Source organism: Macrotis lagotis, chromosome 2, assembly GCF_037893015.1.
Source record: "Macrotis lagotis isolate mMagLag1 chromosome 2, bilby.v1.9.chrom.fasta, whole genome shotgun sequence".
Taxonomy (NCBI): domain Eukaryota; kingdom Metazoa; phylum Chordata; class Mammalia; order Peramelemorphia; family Peramelidae; genus Macrotis; species Macrotis lagotis.
This window is the reverse complement of record NC_133659.1, coordinates 73724797-73749366: the sequence shown is the minus strand read 5'-3', so window position 1 is coordinate 73749366 and position 24570 is coordinate 73724797. Positions and strand designations below refer to the sequence as shown.

At 36.3% G+C, this 24570-nt stretch overlaps 1 protein-coding gene across 3 annotated transcripts in view; it reads right to left on the bottom strand.

The window, feature by feature from the left end:
• The window catches only part of SOAT1 (sterol O-acyltransferase 1), a 67435-nt gene that overhangs the window by 9716 nt on the left and 33149 nt on the right, over positions 1 to 24570 (bottom strand). For all 3 annotated transcript variants that reach the window (XM_074222146.1, XM_074222147.1, XM_074222148.1), the window contains exons 4-13: positions 18441 to 18589; positions 18267 to 18326; positions 17016 to 17123; positions 15112 to 15394; positions 13888 to 13966; positions 9789 to 9870; positions 7594 to 7639; positions 5520 to 5649; positions 1647 to 1744; positions 669 to 767 (exon numbers count right to left, since the gene is read on the bottom strand). In XM_074222146.1, the coding sequence (XP_074078247.1) occupies positions 669 to 767; positions 1647 to 1744; positions 5520 to 5649; positions 7594 to 7639; positions 9789 to 9870; positions 13888 to 13966; positions 15112 to 15394; positions 17016 to 17123; positions 18267 to 18326; positions 18441 to 18589 (1134 nt within the window). The remainder of the gene's footprint in view (positions 1 to 668; positions 768 to 1646; positions 1745 to 5519; positions 5650 to 7593; positions 7640 to 9788; positions 9871 to 13887; positions 13967 to 15111; positions 15395 to 17015; positions 17124 to 18266; positions 18327 to 18440; positions 18590 to 24570) is intronic.

Below are 24570 nucleotides of genomic sequence, written 5' to 3'. Positions count from 1 at the left end.
CCAGGAACATATATATCTATAATTAAGTTGGATATATTTCTAGAGCTATTTATTAATACTCTTCTTGTTAAAGCAACTATTCCATGACAGAACTAGGTCTGAACTAAGGAAACAACTGGGAATATTAAATCTTTAGAGATACTGCCATGAGCCCATCTACCTTATTAAGGATAGTATCCAAAGTTGCCTGGGGTCCACTGGACAGTTTTTATTAAACAGTTATATATACCAAGTAATAGAAATGTCACACATTTCATACACAGCCCTGTGCTAGGGACCATAGGAGATAAGATAGTTCCTGTCTTTAATGAACACAAATCCTTTTTTTTGCAAGACAATGGGGTGAAGTGACTTGCCCAAGGTCATATAGCTAAGTAATTATTAAGTGTCTGAGAACACATCTGAACTCAGGTCCTCCTGATTTTAGGGTCAGTGCTCTAGGGAGAGAATAGGACAGGATGAACCTAATGGATAGTGATGGGTAGGGAAACAGGAGGCAAAGAGTCAGGGAAATATAAAGAGAGAAAGACAGCAAATGTGAAAATCAACACAGATCATTCCCTTTCTTTGTGAGGTGAGGTATCTATAACTATTTTTCCTGCCCTAGTAGCTTTTTTGGAAAAGCTCCTAATTTCTTAAGACAGCACAAATTAAAGCTCATAACTCACCCAGAGGAAATCTTTGTAAGCATAGTAATAGAGCCAGTCATGGACTACCACATTCCAAGTTCTATAATAGTTGGCATAGGATGTTGAGTTCCACCAGTCCTTTAAAAAAAACAACAACAAAACAAAAAACGAGGGTATACAGTTGAGGGAAAAAAAAAACCATACTGAAACTTTCACAAATTCTATCCATATATTATGAACTATATAGAACAGAGCTTTTTTTCCTTCCCAACATAGTCATTCGTTAATCAAGTCATGCTGACTTCCCAAGAAAATTAAAAGAATGATTTATAAAAAGGAATCATTCCCACTCTAATAAAAACCACTACTCAGTTTCATAACAAGACAAATAAGAAAAACCCAAGTATACTTCTATCAAGTTCTAATGATATAGAACTATTCCTCTAGTCTATTGTTTCCTCAAATAAAGGACAAAGATTCCACTTTCCCAAGAATTCGGCAAAATAATTCCAGGGGAATAAAAATTTAAGTTATGAAGTGCCTTCCTGAAGAGAAGAGGGTTAGGGTGGCCATAAAAGACAGACACTCTAAATATAAGAGAAACTATTTTAAGAAAAACCTTTTCAAGCAAAATACTTTTTACCTCATTCCTTACCGGAAAGCATTTTATGAGGAAATTTGCTAAGATCGTTTTAAAGACACAGATAACCCAAAAGTTATGAATGCCATGTGAAGCAAGTTGATCCTAGTTTAATCAGCAGTCCAGTTTCATAAGATACATTAAAAAACTTTATAGTTATCATATCAAATAAGGATCAAAAGCATACTAGAACTGTTTTATAAGTTTAATTCTCCTTATGACAAGATTGTGTAAAACAGTGAGCTTGTTATCTATGCATTTTTATTTTAGTCTACATAAACTAATGTGTAAATAAAATATGGAATTTACCATGAGGGCATGGTAATACCAATAAAAAAAGAAAATGACAAATTACCTGCTTCTGTCAAGTCCCTTACCTTATAGAACATCCTATCCCCAAAGCGTAACATCTCCGCAAAGGCATTAAACCAACAGTGTAATACAGCAAAAAATGAAAGAAATAAAATCAGCATACCTGGAAAGATTAGATAAAGTGTCAGAATCCAACTTGAGAGCTAATACTAAACAATGGAATTATCATTTGATTATGATAAAACAAATAAGCAAAACCTAGAAGTCCTCTTTAACTCAATTCAATAGTCCTTAGGGTAGTATTTGTTGAAAAGCCATTCTACTTATTGATTTTCCATGAACTGGCTTTATGAGAAGCTACCTAGCCACCTGAGCACAAGGTTATTTTTGCAAATCTTTAACTAACTACTCCAAATAGAACTCAGATAGGTATCTCTACTAAGTAGTACACTATTAAACTTTCCTTTTATTCAGTAAAGTGACTCCTAATTATGCTTTCACTTTATTTCAACTTGTCTCATTCTCACAATGAAATGTCTAGCTTGGTCCTTTGGTTGTCTAGAAAGACAATGAAGACAAGGAAGATACAATTAAAGAAATTCAGATGACTGCACAAAGTGTTTGACAGGGAGCTCCGATTTGAAATCAATGGAGGGATGACCTAAACAAGGACAAAAATAAAAGGAAACACAAACTTTTAACACAATTAGGAGAGCCGATAAGCCAAAGTCATCAAATATGCTAAAGAGAACAAAAAGGACTCTTAAAGCTATATATTCAGAGCAGAAAGTAAAGGATGACATTATTGTATGGCAACTATGAAAGGTGACAGAAAGGTGGAACAACTCCATTTAGCTTTATTTTCACCATCCAGGAGAAGATCCTTATAATATGAAAGATTTTAAGAAGTGAAGAGAAACCTTTTTTTTAAAACCTTTTCAAATGAAATAAAATTTGTTACCTTAACAGAATGATACAAAACTTGTGTGCTGAACTTTTTTGGGCATCTCTGAGAAATTATGGAAAATGGAAAAGGCACGAGATGATTAGACAAAGATAAATGTACTAGTTTAAAAAAAAAAAAAGAATTTGAAACTACAGATAAGTGTGCTTTTCAAATCAATTCCCTAGATCAACAGCATCATTTTGAAAGGGTTGCTACATCTCTGCCCAAGACAAGGTATATGTTGGAATCTAGCCAACTCATTCTTAAGAACAAAATTAGAGAAATGTGAACTGAACACAGAGATCTCAGATTGTATATAGATAAACACTCCTAAAATGGCTTGATGTCAACATTGAAAGCAAATCTCTAGAGTCAAGTTGCAGGGTCTTTTCTTAGTTTGGAACAGAGCAACTTGTTTTTAAAAAATCAATTTGGATAAGATCATAGACTACTTATAAAACTGACAGCATTGGTGATATAGTGTTGATTTAGAAAAGCAACTGCATAAATACAAAAAGGTGTCCAATTGGACTATTTTTCCTTTGATAAGAGATAATATTCATTACAGCCCTTTTAAGTTTACAAAACACTTCATAAAAATCTCATGTAATCCTTATCAACCAATAAACAAGACAATACTATTATGCCCATTTTTACAGATGAGAAAATCGATCCAGAGACAACATAGCTTGCCACAGCCACAGAGCAAGAAGTGTCTGAAGTCCTATTTCAACACAAGGCTTCCTGACTCCAAATCCAATGTTCTATTCACTGCACCATTCAGCTGATGACTGTCAGTTTAAAATAAGTCAGTGCATAGTAGGAGTATGGAAAAGAGGCATAAGAAGTTTAACTAAAAAAAAAAACACTAATGCTTAAACTGAAGAAAGAGTGAAGGCTCTGGAAAGGATATCATGTGAGTTATAAACTTAAGTGAGTGGAGCTACTAGGAAGCCTAATATAAAGAATTCCCCAACAATTCAAATATGGATTGAGCTGTAATTTCATACAATAATGTCATCCTAGGCGCGGCTAGGTGGCCCAGTGGATAGAACACTGGCCCTGGAGTCAGGAGTACCTGGATTCAAATCCGATCTCAGATACTTAATAATTACCTAGCTGTGTGGCCTTGTGCAAGCCACTTAACCCCATTTGCCTTGCAAAAACCTAAAAATAAAAAAAAATAATGATGTCATCCTTTACTTTCTGCTCTGAATATATAGCTTTAGGAGTCCTTTTTGTTCTCCTTATCATATTTGATAACTTCAGCTTATCAGCTCTCTTAACTATGTGCATTTCCCTCTTCAAAAGAACCGTTCTACCCAGAAGACAGATGGGCTAGCTGTCTAGGATGTAGAAGAGGGGGTATGTTGGACTGGGTGCAAAACTGAATAAGCTGTTTTCTAAAGTTCTTCCTGACTCTTAAGAAAGTGTCAAGCAAGAGAATTTTAAGTATTTTATACCTCTATTTCTAATATGGCATAAAATTCAATATTTTAATGAAAAATTATTTCCTTAGATTGTTAGATATGTCAATATAAGGCATGAATTTACTCTGTGGACTATATTAAAACCAACATCCTAAATTTGCTACCCTAGTGTGTCTGTGAATTACTTTGTGACCCCATTTGAGATTTTTTGAGTAAAGATACTAGAATGGTCTGCCATTTTCTTCTTCAGCTCATTTTACAAATAAGGAAATTGAGGCAGATGGGGATAAGTGACTTGCCCAGGGTCACATACTTAGTGTCTGAGGTCAGATTTTAACTCACAAAGAAGAGTCTTCTTGACACCAGACCTGGTGCTTTGTCCCATTAATTTTTACAGAAGGTTAATACACAATAGTCTCTTATAAGTACTACTTTAAGTTTGTTCAGTTTTAGAAAATTATTTGAAAAATCACTATTCAAGGTTATAGTCATCTTGCAGTGATATGGTCGAATGTTCACTTGAATCATTTTATACAAAACTTCATGGAATAAGTTTCCTCAAGAATGTTCATTTTGTGACAAAAAAGGAAAACAATCAATATTGGAAAGGATGTGGAAAAACAGACACTAAGGCACTGTTAGTGGAGTTTTGAACAGAGCTGACCATTCCGGAGAGCAATTTGGAACCACGCCCAAACCACAATAACATTGTGTGTATGTACCCTTTGATCCAACAATGCCATTACTAGGTCTGTAACCCAAAGGGATCATGAAAAAGAGAAAGATCCATATGTACCAAGATATTTATAGTAGTTCTCTTTGTAGTGGCAAAGAATAGAGGCAATGTCCATCAATTGTGGTGAATGTGATGGAAGAGTATTGTTCTATAAGAAATCATGAGTTCAAACCTTGTCTTAGACACTTGATACTTACTAGCTGTGTGACCTTGGACAAGAATTTAACCTCACTGCCTTGCTAATCCCCGCCCCCCAAAGAAATGAGTGGGTTAATTTCAGAAAAACCTGGAAAGACTTGCATAATCTGACGCTGAATAAAGTGAGCAGAAGGAGGAGAACATTGTACACATTAACAAAAATCCAATCAACTATGATGGACTAAGCTCCTCTCAGCAGTTCAGTGATCAAGGACAATTCTAAAAGACTTGTAATGGAAAATGCCATCCATATCCAAAGAAAAACTATGGAACCTGAATGCAGACCAAAGCAAATTTTTTTGATGTTTTTTTCCTTTCATTCTCTTGAATTTTCCCTCTTTTTTCTAATTCTTCTTTTACAACATGATTAATGTGGAAATACGTTAAAACTGATTGTACACGTATAACCTGTACCACTGCTATGGGGAGGGGGAAGAAAGGGAGAATGGTAGAAACAGAATGCAAAATGTAGAAATGGTAAAAAGTGTGGAACTCAAAAGCTTACTAAAGATTTATGTTTAATACTATCTTTGTAAGTAACTGGAAAAAAAAATAACCCCCCCCAAGAATGTTCAATTTGGTCAACCAAAGACTATACTACACCCAAATAACATATGGCTCATCTTACCCGGCAAAATGGAGTTGAAGATGCACAGGACCAAAACCCGAACACTGAAGGGCTCTTGTTTGATATTCCGAAACAAGGGAGCACAAAGTCTTTCAAAGATATAATATGCATAAAACAAGCAACCAAAGACCTAAAACAAAGCAAAAACAACTGGGCTTTTTTTTTTTTTTAACATGTTTTCCCCTTGGAGGAATGGAGGGCAATGAATCTAGTCATTAGGATATGGAAATTAGACTAATGATTTCATGGGTAAGGGAACCTCTATCTATCAAACCAGGTCAGTTCCTTCTCTGAAAACTACAGTCTAACAGGTTAAACAAAAATGTTAAGTGATTGGCCCAGGTCAGTTAGAACAGCTAGTATGTGATCAAGGTCCTCTGTGCTTTGACAGCAAGTTTCTATGGTATATGCCCTCTGAAATGTTACGTATGTTGAGGGGGCAGCTAGTGGTGTAGTGGAAAGATAGGCCCTGGAGTCTGGAGGACCCAAGTTCAAATACAGCCTCAGACACTTCTATTTACTAGCTATGTGATCTTGGGCGACTCATTTAACCTCACTGCCTCACAAAAACCAGAGTACCATGATTACTTCATGTTCAATTAAAACATGAGAGCAGATCTCATTTAGATTATAACCAAATATAAAACAACATCCATTAGTATTTGTTATTTTATCTACTTTATTCCCGTCATTTTAAGCAGTTTTTCTAAATATTTCACCAAACAGCATTTAAAAAAAATAAAATTCTTCTAACATTTATTTTGGGTACAAAACAAAATATTTTGATATAGAAATATATTTGCCTTATTTCATCTAATATTATTAAATACCAAGTGTAACCAAACTACTATGTTAAGCATTTGGAATACAGGGATAAAAAACTACAAGTTAATTTTCAAACCATGCATCTGTGTTTGTGTTGTAAAGTAACACACAAATCAAGAAGCTACAAGGTAAAATTAAAGAGAACAAAAGCATAATAAAGAAAATTTGGAGATAGAGAAGTCACTTTCAGCTACATTGGGGAAGAAAGAAACTAAAGAAAAATAATGGAAGTTAGCAGCCACAGTCCTGAAGATCAAGAGGCTCTCAACAATAGCAAAATGAAGAAAGTATGTTCCAGGCATCCACAGTGGCTTGTATAAGACATAGTAATAGAAGGTAAGACCAATGTGGTGTATAGGAAGCAATAAAGGAAAAAATAAAGCTGAAACGGTGTTTAGTCAAATAGCAACAGGTCTTAAATGCAAGTCTAATGCATATCAAACTTAGCAATAGGGAAATACTTAGAGTTTTGAACAGGTAAAGTACTATAATCAGACTTTGAATTGGCAAGATGAATTCAGTAGCTATGCAAATAGACTGGAGAGTGGAAGATGAGAAAAAACAGTGAACAGATCAGATAAAAGTTGATGATGAATGCTTGAAATATGGGGATGCTCTGTTATCAATGGAAAATCTGATGTTGATAAAGTATGGCATATCCTTCTGGATAACTGTTTCTTATTTTTATAATTATGAAAATAATAATATTAACAGAAACATTTATAGGTTATTCCAGTTCTGCAAAGTCCTTATATTTACATTATCTTATTGGAATCTTCTAACTACCCAGTGAAAAAAGTACTATTTGTTACTAGGTCAATTTATTCAGGAAGAAGGTCCAGCCAGGGTTCATGTGGCTATTAAGTTTCTGAGGCAGTATAGGAGAACTCAAGTCTTCATAACTCCCAAGTCTAGCACTATCCCATGCTACCAATGAACAAAAGATTTCTGCCCAGTCTGGACAGAAAAATATTAATGACAGGATCTTTTTGAGGACAATGAATTTGAATCAAATTTCTAAAAGTAAATTATCTTAGAAAAAAAATTATGATTTAGGTAATAAGAAAATTATCCCCTTCATTAAGAATAGTTCATGGGACTCTTTTCTCTTCTGAAATTGTATGAACCTTTCAGTTCATAAAAATTGGGTCAATGTTTTATCATTTCCAGAAACAAGTATATTTGTCATTGTTTACTTCTAACCACTACCAATCTCATTTATTGTTAGCAGATTGCCTCTTTTGCTTACCTGTGCAAACTGAGTTGCTACGTAACCCCATCTAATAGTGGGATTCCTAAAAAGAGAGAAGAAAATAGAATCTGTTTTTTGAACTTGTATGCACAATCATTAAATATGAACAGGTATCTTCTTTAACCATAAATATTTTTAATTATATTTAAATTGGGGCAATATGAGCTTAATTTTGAGAACCTTTGAGGAAAACATTACACTGTCAATTCTAAAAGACATCTTGTTATTTCTGCCAATCTAGTGCTTCAATAGACAACATTTACTTATTTATATAAATCATCTCAAGAGAGTAAACCCCTGGCCTTCTCACTTAAATTTGCTATTGTTCAGTCATTTTTAAGTTAAGTCCTACTTTGGGGGACACTTAGGTGCAGTGGATAGAGCACAGGCCCTGAAGTCAGGAGGACCCGAGTTCAAATCTAGACTCAAGATACTTAATGATTATCTAGCTGAATGACCTTGAGCAAGTCACTTAAACCCAAATACCTTGCCCCCCACAAAAGTTATGTCCTTTTCTTAATTCCATTTGGGTTTGTTTGTTTTTTTAATTCAAAGATACTGAAGAGATTTGCTGTTTCCTTCTCCAGATCATTTTACAGATGAGGAAACTGGGGCAAACAGAATTCAGTGACTTGTCCAGGGTCACACAGCTAATAAAGAGTTTGAGGACAGATCTGAATTAAAGAAGGAGTGTTTCTGACTCCAGACCCAACACCATTTTCTACATGGTGACCTAGCCAACCACTTAAAAGCATGTTGTAAATGTACTTGGTTGATCTTAGCTAAGGCTCTGCCTAGTGAATTATGCTACATTTTGCATTTTAACTAGCTCTTCGGTTTCATAAGTGGAAAGAAGATGGACAGAACAAAAAACAAAAGGTCAGAAATTTGAGAACTTGAATATATTCTCACAGTAAAAACCTCAATTAACTGGGACTAAGAAATAGTCAATTTACTGGAATGTATTTTCTGTTTAAGTTTATATATAAAGTCCAGGATTTTCATCTTTTAAAAAGAAACCTGAATCATCAAGTTAGAATTGAAAAGGACCATGAAGACCATCTAGTCCAAGTCCCCCATTTTGTAGATAAGAAACCGAAACCCAGCAAATTTAAGAGACTCTCCAAGAAAGTCAATGTCATAGTCAGGATTTGAATTTAAGTCCTTGGACCCTAAGATCCTCTGGGAGCAGGACACAAATAGGCACACCTAACTTAATTCTGTGCCACAAAAAGATAACTTGAGGCAGAACAGCTCAGGGGTGATTAGTTTCTTTGAAAACCATCAGAATAGAGACAGTCCTCAGCAGATTTAAGAACATTAGGATCAATCAATTAATTAGCAATTATTAACCGTCTACTTTGTGAGAGATCCTGGGGATACAGAGGTATAAAAAGATAGCATCTGCTTTCAAGAACTCACAACCTAATGGGAGAAACAATACCCAGACCACTAGGTACAAATAAGCTCTAAACAAGATACGCTGAGAATCATCCCAGAGGGAAGACACCAAAATGAAGGAGGAATTGGAAGGGCTTCTGGTCCTGAAGGAAGTCAGAGAAGCCTGGAGGTGGACCTAAGGAAGAAGAGTATTTCCAGAAGAAGGGTCAGCCAGAAAAATGCTCAAGGCTGATGGAGAGTGCCATGTGCCAAGAAGAGCAAGGAAGCCAGGGATAAGGTGTGAATGGAAGGTCTATCATAATGTCACATTGTTGCATCTTCTGGACCATACCCAAAGACAAAAGTTCAGAACACTGAGACAATAAAGTATTCTAATTCACGGAAAATTTGATATATTCAATAGTTAAGTATTTACAATGACAGAGAAAAAAAGAATAATACATTTCAGAAAGATTTTCAAAAGAGTTAAGACAAAAGTGGTTTTCTGGTAAAATCATAGAGCATATATAATCCAATTTAGCCAAGATACTCCATACTGAATATTTTGGTTAATAAGAGGTTTTTATTCTGCCAACTACTAGGCATAAGCCTTGCCAGAACACTATGCAGCCTCTGATGCTTTTAATTTGGAATAAAGTACTGTTGAATAATCAATATTTTCTCTTTTTTTAAAAAGGTTTTTGCAAAGCAAATGGAGTTAAGTGGCTTGCCCAAGGCCACACAGCTAGGTAATTTAATCTATTTCCTCAAGGTATCTCAGGATCCCCATTCACACTTCATGCCACTGTTACCTGGGATAGCTGTCTCTGTAGATGAGAGTAGGAGCAAACAAAAAGTACAAGTACTGGTTGACTTGGGGTATTGGAACAGTGCCTGAAAAAGTAAAAAAAAAAAAAAAAAAAAAAAGTTTAATTTCAAAGCACTTAGATTCTGCCAGACAAAAAGTACGAGAATATGAAGACCAGTAAAAAGAGAAGGAGAATGACAAGTAAGAGTCTTTCCTCTGCTCCACCTTCTCTCCCACTCCCACTCTCATTCTCTTTTTCTTACCTGAATCCTGCCCATTCATCTTGGCAAGATGAAAGAGTATGAGCTGGGACTCAACACAAATTTGGCCAGCTAGTCCCAGGACCACCTATCCTCACAAAGGTTTTCCTTCTGGCTGCTGCCTCATAATCAGTCCTTTTCCTGTTCCTTCATGTTTTCTTCATATTTTTTTTTAAACTTTAACTTTTAACTTTACCTTCATCCTCCCTTTTATCAGTCTCTTCTTCCCCCCCCCATACTTCCCTGTAAAGCAGTATAAATTTTTAAATTTTTAGACCTAATTATAAGGCAGTAGTTATCAAAGCTGTCTGGTGCCAGCTAAGAAACAGAGAAGTGGATTGGTGAATTAGATTATGTACAAAAGAACAGTAGTAAATGATAGTAACTGACTGACAAATTTAAAGACAAGTTTCTAGGATAAGAACTGACTATTTATCAAAAACTGCTGGGAAACTTGAAAATAGTATGGCAGAAACTAAGCAGACCCATATCTCACACCCTTTATTAAAGTAAGTTCGAAATGGGTACAGGATTTAGACATAAAGGTGATACCAAATAGGAGAACAAAAATATTCTGTTGAATCTATAGGAGAAGCTTATGACCAAACAAGAGACAGAGTATAGATTGCAAAATGCATGATTTTGACTACATTAAACTAAAAGGTTTTCCCACAAACAAAACCAATGCAGTTAAGATTAAAAGGAATGCAGAAAGCTGGGAAAGAATTTTCATAGCCAGTGTTTCTGATATTATCAAGGACTCGTGTAAAATATATAGAGAAATAAGTCAAATTTATAAGAATACAAATCATTCTCCTATTGATAAATAGTTAAAGGATATGAATACAGTTCACAGAAAAAAATAAAGCTATCTACTGTCATATGAAAAAATGCCCTAAACATTAATGATTAGAGAAAAGAAAATTAAAACAACTCTGAGGTTATCATCTTCCACCCATCACATTGGCTAAGATGACAAAAAAAAAAAAAGTTGGAGAGGATATGGGAAAACTGAGACACCATACATTGTTCAAACTATTCTGGAAAGCAATTTGGAGGTCCACAAAGGGCAGCAAAACTGGATACTCTTTGGGAAGTAGAAGTATAAAGTACAGAGCTCTTTTAAAGGAAAGAAGCTGCCAAAGAAAGGAGAGCTATAGGATGATATCTAGTGTGGGGGTGGCTTTTTTGTGATGGAAGAGCTGAGGCTAAATTTTTAGCCATCAGGCAAGGCAACAAAAAATTATGAAGTGCTTGCCATGTGCCAAGCAAGTAGAGATTATTAGACAAATAGTAAAGAGTAATATAAATCTAAAATCTTTTCTGGGATAAGAACTCATTATTAGACAAAAATTGTTGGGTAAACTAGAAAATAGTATGGCACAAACTAGGCATAGACCAATATCTCTCACCCTATACCAAAATAAGGTCAAAATGGGTACAAGATTTAGACATAAGTCAGTTAGGACAACAAGGAATAGTTTATCTGTCAGTGCTATAGAAAGGGCAGCTATCAATGACAAAGAAGAGATAACAGAACATTATGAAATGCAAAATGGATAATTTTGATGATATCAGTAGTACAACTAAAGAACTTGTGATGGAAAATAACATCTCCACCCAGAGAAAGAACTATAGTCTGAATGTAGACTAAAGCTTACTATTTTAATTTTTAAAATCTGCTTTATGCTTCCCCACCTTGTAGTTTTTTCTTATTATTATTCTGATTCTTCTTTCACAACATGATTAATATGGAAATAGACTTAACATAGTTATACCTATATAACCTATAGCAGACTATTCTAATAATAATTAAAATTTTAAAATAATTAAAAAGCTTCTGCACAAAAAATCCAATGCAACCAAGATGAAAAGGAATGCAGTAAGCTGGGAAACAATTTTTACAACCAGTACTTCTGATAACAGATTCATTTCTAAAATATGTAGAGAAGTGAGTCAAATTTATAAGAATATATATCATTCCCCAATTGATAAATGGTCAAGGAATATGAACAGGCAGCTCTCAGATTAAAAAATTAAAATTATCTACAGTTCTAAGAAAAAATGTTCTAAATCATTACTAATTAGAGAAATGCAAATTTAAAACAACTCCGACATACCATCAGATTTTCCTTTTTTGATATATTGGCCAATGATCAGTGTTAGAGGGGATATGGGAAAACTGAAACACTAATACATTGTTAGTAAAGATGTGAACTGATCTAGTCTTTCTGGAGAGCAATTCCGAACTAAGTCCAAATGGCAAAAAAACTGATCCAGCAATACTACTACTAGGTCTGTATATCCTAAAGAGATCACAAGAAAGGGTTAAAAACCTACATGAACAAAAATCAATGACAATTCTAAAGGACTTGTGATGGAAATAACCAGAGAAGGAACTATAGAATTCGAATGCAGAGCAAAGTTTACTATTTTCAATTTTTAAAATGTTTTTTTCTCTCAGATGTTTTTTTTAAATTCAGATTCTTATCTTACAAAAGATTAATATGGAAATATGCTTAACATGGTAATTCATTTGTAACCTATATTATTTAGGCTGTTCTCTATCAGGGTATGGGGAGAGAAGGGAGAAAGATGTTACACTAAACCTTACAAAAAAATGATTGTTGAAAACCATCTTTAGGAGAGCACAGGCCCCAGAATCAGAAGGATCCGAGTTCAAATCTGAATTCAGACACTTAATAATTGCCTAGCTGTGTGACCTAAGTTAGCTAAATCACTCAACCCCATTGCCTTAAATAAACAAAATAATTTTTTTTTTTTTAGATTTTTCAAGGCAATGGGGTTAAGTGGAAGGCCACACAGCTAGGTAATTATTAAGTGTCTAAGGTCAGATTTGAACCCAGGTAACTCCTGACTCCAAGGATGGTGCTCTATTCACTGTGCCACCTAGCCGCCCCAATAAATAATTAATTTTAAAAAATGAATAAATGGAAAAAAAAGATGATGACTGATCAGTGAAGGACAAGACAGTACTGGGATAATATCAAATCTTGAGATGGATGGTTTCAAATTTTTTACGTGAAATTTTTTATCTGAACAAGATCTTCAGGTAAGAAGGTTGGGAGCAATCAAAGAGAAAGAGGGTGTTTGGAGGAGCTGCTGCTACCATTAGATCTAGAGTCAATTAGAGAAGGGTTGAAGAACTGTCCTGTGGCACAGGGCCTAGTTGAAATCAGATAACAGATTTATAATGGACTCAATGTTTTTATGCTGATCTCTAGCTCCACTGAGTAACACAGTTAAGGAATAAAGGAAGTAGTTGTTGAAAGCCAATAGAGGTTTGTAATTTGGTGTTATTAGTGACTGTAGAAGGGGCAAGGGATTTTAGAACAGAAGACAGCAAAAAGTTGGAATGGCTCACCAAGAGACAAGTCTGGGAAGGAAGGAAAGTGTAGTTAGAAAAGGGTGCCAACCTGGCAGAGTATTGAGAGGAGAAGGGGTCAGAGGACAAAGCATAGGGTTTTTAGGTGAACTAGTATGAAAATGTGGCATTTATGAACCAGGTAGAAGAATATTTGTGACACATGGTAGGATATAGAGCATTACCATCCCTATATGTAACTAGATCTCTCTATGAGGCTGAAGAGTTAAGGGAACTGAGGACCAGGGAAATTAGAGCAGAAATAGCATTCTATCCATTTTAGTTAAGAGAACTCAGATAAGGCATTCAAAATTAGGAAATCCAGAATGCCTACAAAAGCAACCATTTTCAAATCAAAATGTTAAGATCAAGGGTAAACCATTAGTGAGTTTATTAAGACCACTAGTGGGGTACCAAAAAGCTCCATTTTCAAACCTGTGTGTAGGATGATTACTTACATGATTTTTCCTTAGCAGCATTCAATACCCGAGGAACATTCTCCCGAATAAATGAATGAGCTTTCATAATGAAACGAACCTATAAAGGAAAACGTCAATTTGACATACTAACAACACTGGAAACCTCATGTCTCTGGTTCATTTTGCATATAACTGTCATTTTAAGTTCATTTTAAAGACAACCCCAAAAAATTAAAAATAAGTCATTTCTTTAGATCAGTATAAGTAATCCAAGACATTTTTCATTATTATTTCCACTCTAACCTCATTAGCAATGGCCACACAATTTCCAAAAGCATAAGAAGGTTCTATTAGCCAAATCAATTAATAAATGAAAAAGAAACAAAATAGCTATTCCAAGTATTTTTTTACTTGAGATGACTTCCAAGATCTTCAATCTTACTGTTCAATCTTTATTTTATAATGAACATGATTCTGTAATCAAAATTTTTAATTAGATAAAAACAGAACTTAAAACTTTGAAATCTTTTTTTTTTAGGTTTTTGCAAGGCAAATGGGGTTAAGTGGCTTGCCCAAGGCCACACAGCTAGGTAATTATTAAGTGTCTGAGACCGGATTTGAACCCAGGTACTCCTGACTCCAAGGCCAGTGCTTTATCCACTACGCCACCTAGCTGCCCCCAAAACTTAGAAATCTTATAACAGTATTAAGACATAGAAAATAATGTCTGTGTAACCAAATTAATGACTAAGAAATTAAATAAAAATAATTTTAAAAACAAATCTAAAGTATTTTATGTTGATTTAAAATTCATTTGTTCTTAACTTATTTAAAAAAAATCCCCCAAAATAGAAATAGCAATACAAATGTTTGACTTTCAGGCATGGAACTTTTAATTTTATTCTTTTTTTTTTAATTTTTAGATTTTTACAAGGCAAATGGGGTTAAGTGGCTTGCCCAAGGCCCACGCAGCTAGGTAATTATTAAGTGTCTGAGACCGGATTTGAACCCAGGTACTCCTGACTCCAGGGCCGGTGCTTTATCCACTACACCACCTAGCTGCCCCTGCATGGAACTCTTTAGGAACTTACTCCAAACTTTAGAAATGCTACCATAAAAATAAAGGTATCAGTATGTAGGATCAATGCCTTAAAAATCTTCACAGAATACCTTCATAATTTCCAAAGCAAAAGAGTATACTCATTTTTTTATTGTGTTAGGAAATGCAAATGCAACCGATTTCATAAGTTCCAGGATACTTACCTGTTCAAGTATAACAACAAATCGAGAAGCCGGTGGCAATGTATAGACCAATACGACATAAGTGGATCCAACTCCCAAGCCTACAACCTGGAAAAGCATGAAAAGCATCCCATAGAACAAAGAATGTGCAAGTGGACGGGAATTCGTAGCATATCCTTTGGCCCAGCGGTCAAATAGTAAATAGGGAATGATTAGTGTGCCCAGGAACATGGCCCACCAAGTGCAAATTACAATAGGAAATTTTCCAAAAGCGTAAGTGAAGAGACTGAATTCTAGGACCAGCCTGGAAGGGAAGAAAAAAAAATATGAAAAACTAAGTTAAACATAGTATCCACAAATGTTTAGATCATCATTAAAAACTGTCCAACTTGAGGTCTGTTAAACAATGTATAATAGGAAATTCTACCATAATTAACTTCAATATACTTCTACTAGCCAGAGACCACATTTGATTAACAGTCTAACACTCTCTATAAAAAAAGAAATAATAATATTCTTGGAACCTCAAGGGACAAATGTTTACAGAAAAACTATCTTTATACTATAATTATGACTAATTCTATAAACACTAATCATATTTTTAGCTGTGTTGATCAAGGCTCTAATTATAAACTTATGTCCAGTTTTGTGTTTCTGAAAGCTCTCTATAGCTAGTCAACCCAGGAAGCAGTGGGATCATGGCCTCACCCATCTGACACCACAGTCCTCTTCAAGAAGGAAGGATAATGGGGCGACTAGGTGGCACAGTGGATAAAGCACCGGCCCTGGAGTCAGGAGTACCTGGGTTCAAATCCAGTCTCAGACACTTAATAATTACCTAGCTGTGTGGCCTTGGGCAAGCCATTTAACCCCATTTGCCTTGCAAAAACCTAAAACCTAAAAACAAAACAAAACCAAAAAGAAAAAAAAAAAAAGGAAGGATAAACAACAAGCTCTGTAGGAAGCTACCTTACTGGAGACCTAACTGGTCGAAGAAAACTGAAAAAAATTGTCTCTTTCTCTGTCTCTTTTCCTTTCAACTTTCCCTTCCCTCTCGGGGAACATGCCCTTAGGGTATCATGCCCTTATCTACAGGGGTTCAGCCTAAAAGAATGTAAATCTGGCTTGCTGAAACCTAGGCAAATATCTTCTCTCTTCAGGAGCATGCCTTAAACCCAAATCATTCTGGCTCTCATTGACCTGTCCCACTTGATCATAGTTTGGCCTGGATTGGCTCAGAATGAATGTAAATAGCAACTCTTTCAGTTTTGACCAGAAACCCTGAGGGTTTCCCCCTCCCGGACTGATTTTTTTTTCACTAGGTAAAAGAGATCATTTTTCTCTGCCTCAGATCTTACCTAACCTTAATCACTGAATGGGCTCATCACTGAGTGGTCACAGTGAAACAGACCTAGGAAAGCTCTTAAAAAGGCCAAGGTCTCCCACTGCATCCAGGGACATCTCCAGTTGTTCTGTCTTGTCACTGGACCCAGATGACTCCTGAGAAAAATGAGGCTGGTGACTTTGCACAGCTTTCCCTCATTTTGATCTAATTCATTTGCATGCCATAGTATCATCTTCCTGATGTCATGGTCCTCTTTGAGAGCAAAGGACAAATAGCAACATAGCTAGCTAGTTTTATAATCTTAAAATAAAACACAAAATTTGAAATTCAAGCTAAATTTTCTAATCCACTTCAAAAATTAGCAGTTTAAAAAAATTCAGTTATCTGTGTCTTCTATTCCATAGAACACATAACTGATCCTTATTTCTAGGCCACAGATAGTTATCATAGGCATCTTTTCTATCAACAGGACATTTACATTCCTATTACATTATCAAATGCTCTCATGACTCAAACTTAAATTAAAGAAATTAAAACAACACATCTCACACGCCAAACAACTTTCTCCATATTATCTTACCTTCCTTGATCAATGTAGTCCACTACAAGTGTGCTGAGAATGAAGAGGAAGAGGAGGGCAATAAACATATGATATATCGTTCGAATATGGTCTACCTCAAACAGTTCACTGTAAATGAAATTGAAAATTAAAGACCAATAAATTACCAATTATTACCACTGTGAAGTCATTACAAGTGTATATATATAATTCAAAACATCTTGTTTATTCTAATATTTCTATGACTGTTAGCATTACTTTGAAGAATAGAAAACTAAGATAGAATACTGATTAAAATTTGCAGATTACTTCCATCTGATTAGAGGTAAGCTCCTCAACTGCAGTAAAATGGATTTTGAAATACGAACATTTCTTTTGTACTTATATTGAGTGAGGCCTGGAAAATGATTCTATAACCGAAGTTTAAGCTTGGAAAACTCAAATGTGTATGTAGGAATGGAGATCTCATTTCTTAACTTTTGACCAGACAGAAAATATATACAATAGTTTGACATTTCTTATGATTCAAAACATTAATGATCACCTTGACTTAACTGTGGAATAAGTTTAACACATAAGCACACTTTTACCTTGTAATTTTAGGGTGAATTCATTACAAAATATAATTAGATCTACAACAAAAGTTAATTTTCAAAACTACTTGGTGTTTAGTAATAGTACTTGAAAGCACTTTTTCATTCAGAAAAATTTAAACCTCTGCTTATAGGCTGTATAAAAAAAACAGGTAGTGAGCTAGACGTGGTCAATCCCTGAATATCATCAGGAGTTTAAGCCACTTTCCTCACTTCCCATTCTGTTCTGCCTCCCTGCTGAAGGCCTTACCGTGGGCTGGAATTTTCTTCAAGCACAGTTATATCAGAAACTTCACTCCTTAGTTATATACCATAAATCCCCAAGATAACAACTTCAGTAAGTGACTAAAAGTATACCGAGGGTTTGTAGTAACAACATAAATCTTTTTGAAATTGCATTTTAACAGTTTCCTTAAAAGAATAATAGTGTGGCCTTGCAAAAACCTTAAAAAAAAAAGAATGATAATATAATCTATGACTGACCAGAAAATTACCTTTTAAAATTCAGAATTCTACAGAAAGTACTATTATTTGCTATCGCACATGGAACATTTAAGTTGGAGATACTATAGTTAGTGTAGGGAAACATGAGATTCCCAAATGTAGGTTCCATACAATGTGAGACAAACTTGTGCCAATAGCACATACACTGTGATAGGCAAATGCAAGATATACTTACTCCAACATAGACCTTCTTACAACAAAAAGCTTTCCTTGTTCTGGAGGATTTCTCAGATCCCTGGCAAAGAGCAAGATATTTTAAGTACTTAAAGGGCCATTAGAAATTTGGTTCCATAATAGGCAAAAACAAGGCAAATGTTTTAATAAAGAAAGAAAAAGTAAGCATACTTACTTAGCACTGTAGTTAGTCTTCCCTCCATTGAGAATAGCAAAAGACGTCCCAGATCCAGAGATATCCAGTGAGGCTGATTTATCAATAAGACTGGTCACGAATTCATCAAAATGATTGCCTACTTCCCTCATAAAAAACGGCTTCAATTGCTATAGAAAGAGAAAATAAAGGAAAACATTAGTTGCTTCAAAGATACTGAATTTTATCACTATAGGTACACTTTCCACCAATATAAATCAAAATTTCTTAATGCCTTCATAGAGGGTCTAAAAATATCACTATTTGGAGCCAAACATCTGGCGTCATTTCTTTGAACTTAGGGGAGGAGAGGGATTCATATCTGGCATACCAGGAGACTAAAGGCTTAGAAAAACAATTACTGTACTTTAAAAAAACATACTCAGGAGGCAGCTAAGGTGGCACAGTGGATAGAGCACCGGCTCTGGAGCCAGGAGTCCCTGAGTTCAAAGCCGGTCTCAGATACTTAATAATTACCTAGCTGTGTGGCCTTGGGCAAGCCACTTAACCCCCACTGCCCTGCAAAAACCTAAATCCCTCCCCCCCAAAAAAACCACACTCAGTGACCTTCAAGTCAAAGCAGCTTTTGAGGGGAGAGGGTCAAGCCACAGAGTGGGACATATGTATTCTTCACTCAAAGAACTGACAGCTATATTTTTAGGATCATTCCCTGGAAAACCAATTCATACTGCTCAGGAGCTATCCAAAACATTAAGTCACAATAGCCCCTGATGGGGGGTATTGGAGTCGGGGAGATTAATATAAGCTGCCTTATGACAAGTGTCCTTGACAACTAAATTAAATAAAAGATAATCAGTCACTTAAGGCCTTTCCAATGAAGGAAGACCTGCCAAGAGTGGTACTTTCTTGGCACATCATATGTGTGTGTCATGATGAAATAGACTGAAGAGAAAAAGTATAAAGACTAACAATGTGTTTGTGGTACAATGATTACACAACAAATCCAAGTAGGGTATACTAGGCCAAATAATGAAGTTTACAAACCACTTGCAGAATGCAAATTAAATGCAGAATTTATCTGTAAACAAGAAAGATTTAAGTTGTCTATGTTGTTGCCCATCATTCTCAGAAGAGGGATGTCTTGATTTCTGCATTAATTGGATTTAAGTAAAGTCTCAGTCTCTCTCCTCTGGAAGTTATCTAAGGCAAATGGCAAAGCAAAAATCAAGATGACCAGCAATGAGCTGGGACGACATTGGTCTTTATTAGGGTCTTTCCCAGGTCTCATTTTGTAGCCTTAAAACAAACACTCTATAAAGGTATTCTCATTTATTAAAGCCTTCTCCTTCTTGGTAGAAGTAGTGCACTAATGTCTTAAATAACTTCCCTGGTCTGAGTTTCTAAGTCATCCTTCAGGAAATCTCAAAAGATCTCCAGTGATCCTCACTGCCTCCTCAATAATAAAAGCCTGATCCAGCTAGCTTTCCACAGCCTCATTTCACATGCTCTATACCTGGGCAAACTGGACCACTTGCCTGTTCTCCAATCTCATTTCCATTTCATGTCACTTATACTCAGGAGACTGAAAATAATATTCTTAATATATACATAGTTACTTGTATACATATTCCACCTCTCCTCCTAGACAAAAAAGATCCCTGAAGGTGGATGAAATCACAGATGCAGACCACCTTTTTCCTCATCCCCCTACCAAAAAAAAAGTTTTATCTAATTCTTGATAACTTGTAACACTGATAAGTAGAGCATCAAATGTAAATAGGCATGGTGAATTTTATGTCTATTTAAACTGAAAAAATACCTACTTACTTTCACAAAGTTATTGTGAAAGTCATGAAAAAAAACACATGAAAGCATAATGAAATATGTAGCTTCTATAAGATATGATTTCTCTCTTTATGATACTGTCATAGAATTTTGCTCATTTATATATATTTTCTTTTCTTTTAGGTTTTTTTTTTGCAAGGAAAATGGGGTTAAAGTGGCTTGCCCAAGGCCACACAGCTAGGTAATTATTAAGCATCTGAGGCCGGATTTGAACCCAGGTATTCCTGACTCCAGGGCCAGTGCTAGATCCATTACACCACCTAGCCTCCCCTGAAAGAAAGTTTAAAAAAAAAAAAAAGGTTTTTAAATGAAACCAAATATTCTCTGACTCAGACTATTATATTTCAAATAGAGCTACTACCCTTTAAACCCAAATCATTAAGGCTTTCACTGAATGACTAAAATAGGATTTTAAGGGCCACAGTTTCGGGTCTGATAGCTTTGAAATAGTGTCAATAGCAGTAGTTTTCAGTTCTGGTCAGATCTTCCCCTCTCAAGACTGATTTTTTGTGATGGTCAATTAGGTTCTCCTTTATTTTAATTCTTAACCAATCCTTAGTCAATGATTAACAATGAGTATTGCCTGACACACTCTTTGGCCAGGAAAGGCCTTGCTTTAGAAAGGCCAAGGTCATCTACTGCATTCCTGGTCATCACCAGTCATTTAGCCATAGGATTCTGATGAATTTGAAGGGAGAGAATAAAGCTGATGACTTTGTTCTCTTTCTCACTTAAATCTGAGTCAGTTGAATGGATAACAATATAGGCAAAAACAGATGTCAAATGGCAACTTCAGGGCTAATTACCCTGAGCTGAGGAACAAATCCATGTCAGACCAAGAACAGAGTCCAGGGGTGCGGTTCTCAAGTAGGGGGTATACAGAGAAGAAAAAGTTCAAAAGAATTAGTAGTGAGGCTTAGCCTCCAGGAACAGACTAGGTCCTTGGTTCGAGACCCATCTGAAGCTTGCAGGAATACCAGCCCAAAGAGAACCTAGAGTTGTCCCTCTGCATTAATAGAGCTAGGAACTATGAGAGCTCAAACCTGCAGGTGGGCACTCAGCCCCAGCCTTCAATCAGATTACTTCCTGGGGCACTGAAAGCTTTCAAAGGTCCCCAATATGAACTGGTCCTGAGACACCCCCAAGGATGGGCTAAGAGAACTACTCCAGACCTGGGAGAATGAGCCAATAAAAAAGAAAACCACCTGAAAGAGATCTTTATGTGGCAGGCAACAGGAGAAAGTGACTCCAAAACAATCTCAAATAAAGCCTCAGTGGAAAAACATAGCTCAGGCACAAAATGCTTCGTTTTTTTTAAGTTGAAAAATGTTTTAGATCAATGAAATGAATGTGCTTGAGGGGGAAAAATGGAAGAAATAATTAGAAAGGGAGCAAGCTTGGCACAAGAGGTGTAAAAGCTTGTGAGCAAAGTGAGACAACAAACATTAAAATAAAGTTAATGAGTGCAAAAACAGAAGAAAATCTTTAGGATAACAAAAATCAATGACCTGAAAAATTAGAATCATTGGTCTATCTGAACCTTATTGAGGAATGGGAAATACTGGACAGAAAAATATACTTTATAATTGCTGATATGTACCCTGTGTACTGACCATGTGTCTCCCCATCCCTCTACCCCAATCATTCTATTGTTCAAGTTTTTGAGATGAGGTTAATTAACTTTGAGTAAACTCCCTCCCAGGCAAGACCTCCTGAATCCCTGCCACCAGGCACAGAAGCCCAATTAATCTGAAAGGATTGGTTCTTTGACCCACCACCCTCTTCTACAGTCTTTGTTATCTCATCTTTGCCCACTACCTCCTCTCCTTTGGAGGAGTCTGCTCTTGGGGAGTGTAGATTCCTCAGTAACCCCTCTCTCCTATGCTTTCCTTACTGCTCAATATCTCAAGGCACCTTGGGTTGTTCTTTAGCAAGATTCCTTCTTTGCTTAGGGATCAATGGTTTCCTGCCTTCGCTAGGCACAGCAATGTTTTTGTCTCTAAAATTTTTTCTGGGTAAGAGTTGGTCTTTTGGGCGGCTAGGTGGCGCAGTGGATAAGGCACTGGCCCTGGAGTCAGGAGTACCTGGGTACAAATCCGGTCTCAGACACTTAATAGTTACCTAGCTGTGTGGCCTTGGGCAAGCCACTTAACCCCATTTGCCTTGCAAAAACCTTAAAAAAAAAAAATTGGTCTTTTACAAGAATTCTTTCATGTTCTGCCTAAACATTTAGCAACATTATGACCAAAAGAGTTTAGACATCTTGTGTTTAAAGAAATCTTAAAAAGAAAAACTACCTAACCTCTTAAACTCAGAAGGCAAAGTGGAAAGAATCTACTGTCCCACCTTCTGAAATAAATAAATGAAAACTCCCCAAAACATCCATATCCAAAATCCAGAGCTTTCAGGTCAAAGTAAAACTACTGCAAGTACGAAGAATTCAAGTACCAAGGGATATCAGTCAAGATCACTCACAATTTATCAGTCATCAACATAAAATAGAGCTTGGACTATTATATTCCTAAAACCAAAAGGATATAGATACATAGCCAAGAATAACTCACTCAGAAAGGTCGACTGTGATTGGGGCTGGGAAAAAAGAAATGACCTTTAATGAAATAGGACTTCTTGATGAACAGATCACAGCTGAACAAAAACCTCCCAGTTCAAATATAAGAATGAAGAGAAATATAAAACAATAAACGTGAATTAACAATGATAACTGATTAAACGGAAAATTTGCTTACATTCAAATGTGGGGAAATGAGTCATCAGACCAGTGTAAGGGGAGTGGGGAGGGTGGTAGTTAAATTTTTATACTTGACAGAGAGGGAGAGGGAGAGAATGATCTTGTCAAACCAGTGCTTTAGGAAGATTTATGTCCTGGCTGAGAGTTGGATGGATGGAGTCAAGTCTTTCATCCTCATCTCTCATCTATTTCTACAGCCTAGTTCTTAGGCCCTGCTGCTAGCTTAGAAATACTTAGTTATAAGAATATCTTATTCTGAGAGTGTGCAGCCAAGATGGCAACAAGAGAGGATCCTGTCTTAGGGGCTCTCTCATAAAACTTAGGGACTCTTAACTAAATTTTCGAGAGACAGAACCCAGAGGGAACGAGCTCTGACCTCTGCCAGAGAGAGCTCCTGAAGCCCAGCCCTCAGGGCACACAGCAAGCTCCTGGGCCAGGGCAGGAAACAGAAGCAGGCTGAGCCGGTAAGCAGGAGCCCCCAGGGCATGAGCCCATGGAGCTGAGGGAGGGGAGTGAAGAGAGACTGTGAGCCCTGTCCTCTGCCCCTGGAACAGGACTCTGGGGCTCTGACCACATTCAGATCCTGATCCCAGTCTAGGCCCCCCCCCCCACCTCGGCCCCGTAGCAGAGGGGGGCGCATATGGTCATTCACAGACCAGAAGGGAGGACAGAGCCTCACACACTGAGACCCTTGTGGGAGTGTCCCAAAAGCTCAAGAAGCACCCCCAAAAAACAGGCTTAGGCTGGGAAAATGAGCAAGCAGAGAAACAAAAGGAAGACTATTGAGAAATATTTTGCAAATGAGCCCAAGAAGGATCAAAACACTGAGTCTGAAGATGAGGAAGCACAAGCTCCTGCATCTAGACTCCAAGAAAAACAGAAATTGGGCTCACGCTATGACAGAGCTCAAAAAAGACTTTGAAAATCAAATGAGGGAGTTAGAAGAAAAACTGGGAAAAGAAAGGAGAGAGATGCAGGACAAACATGAAAATGAAGTCAGCAGCTTAGTCAAGGAAATCCAAAAAAATGCTGAAGAAAATAGCATGCTAAAAACCAGCTTAGGTCAAATGGATAAAACAGTTCAAAAAGTTATTGAGGAGAAGAATGCTTTAAAAAGCAAAATTGGCCAGATGGAAAAAGAGATAAGAAAGCTCTCTGAGGAAAACAGATCCTTCAGACAAAGAATAAAATTCAGGGAGACTGCTGAATTTACGAGAAATCAGGACTCAATACTTCAAAACCAAAAGAATAAAAAATTAGAAGAAAATGTGAAACATCTCATTGAAAAAGCAACTGATATGGAAAACAGACTTAGGAAAGATAATTTTAAAATTATTGGAATACCTGAAAGTCATGATCAGGAAAAGAGCCTTGACATCATTTTCAAAGAATTACTATAGGAAAATTGCCCTGATATTCTAGAAGCAGAGGGCAAAATAGAAATGGAGAGAATCCACCGATCCCCCTGAGAAAGAGATCTCAAAAAACCAACCCCCAGGAATATTATAGCCAAGTTCCAGAACTCCCAAGTCAAAGAGAAAATATTACAAGCGGCCA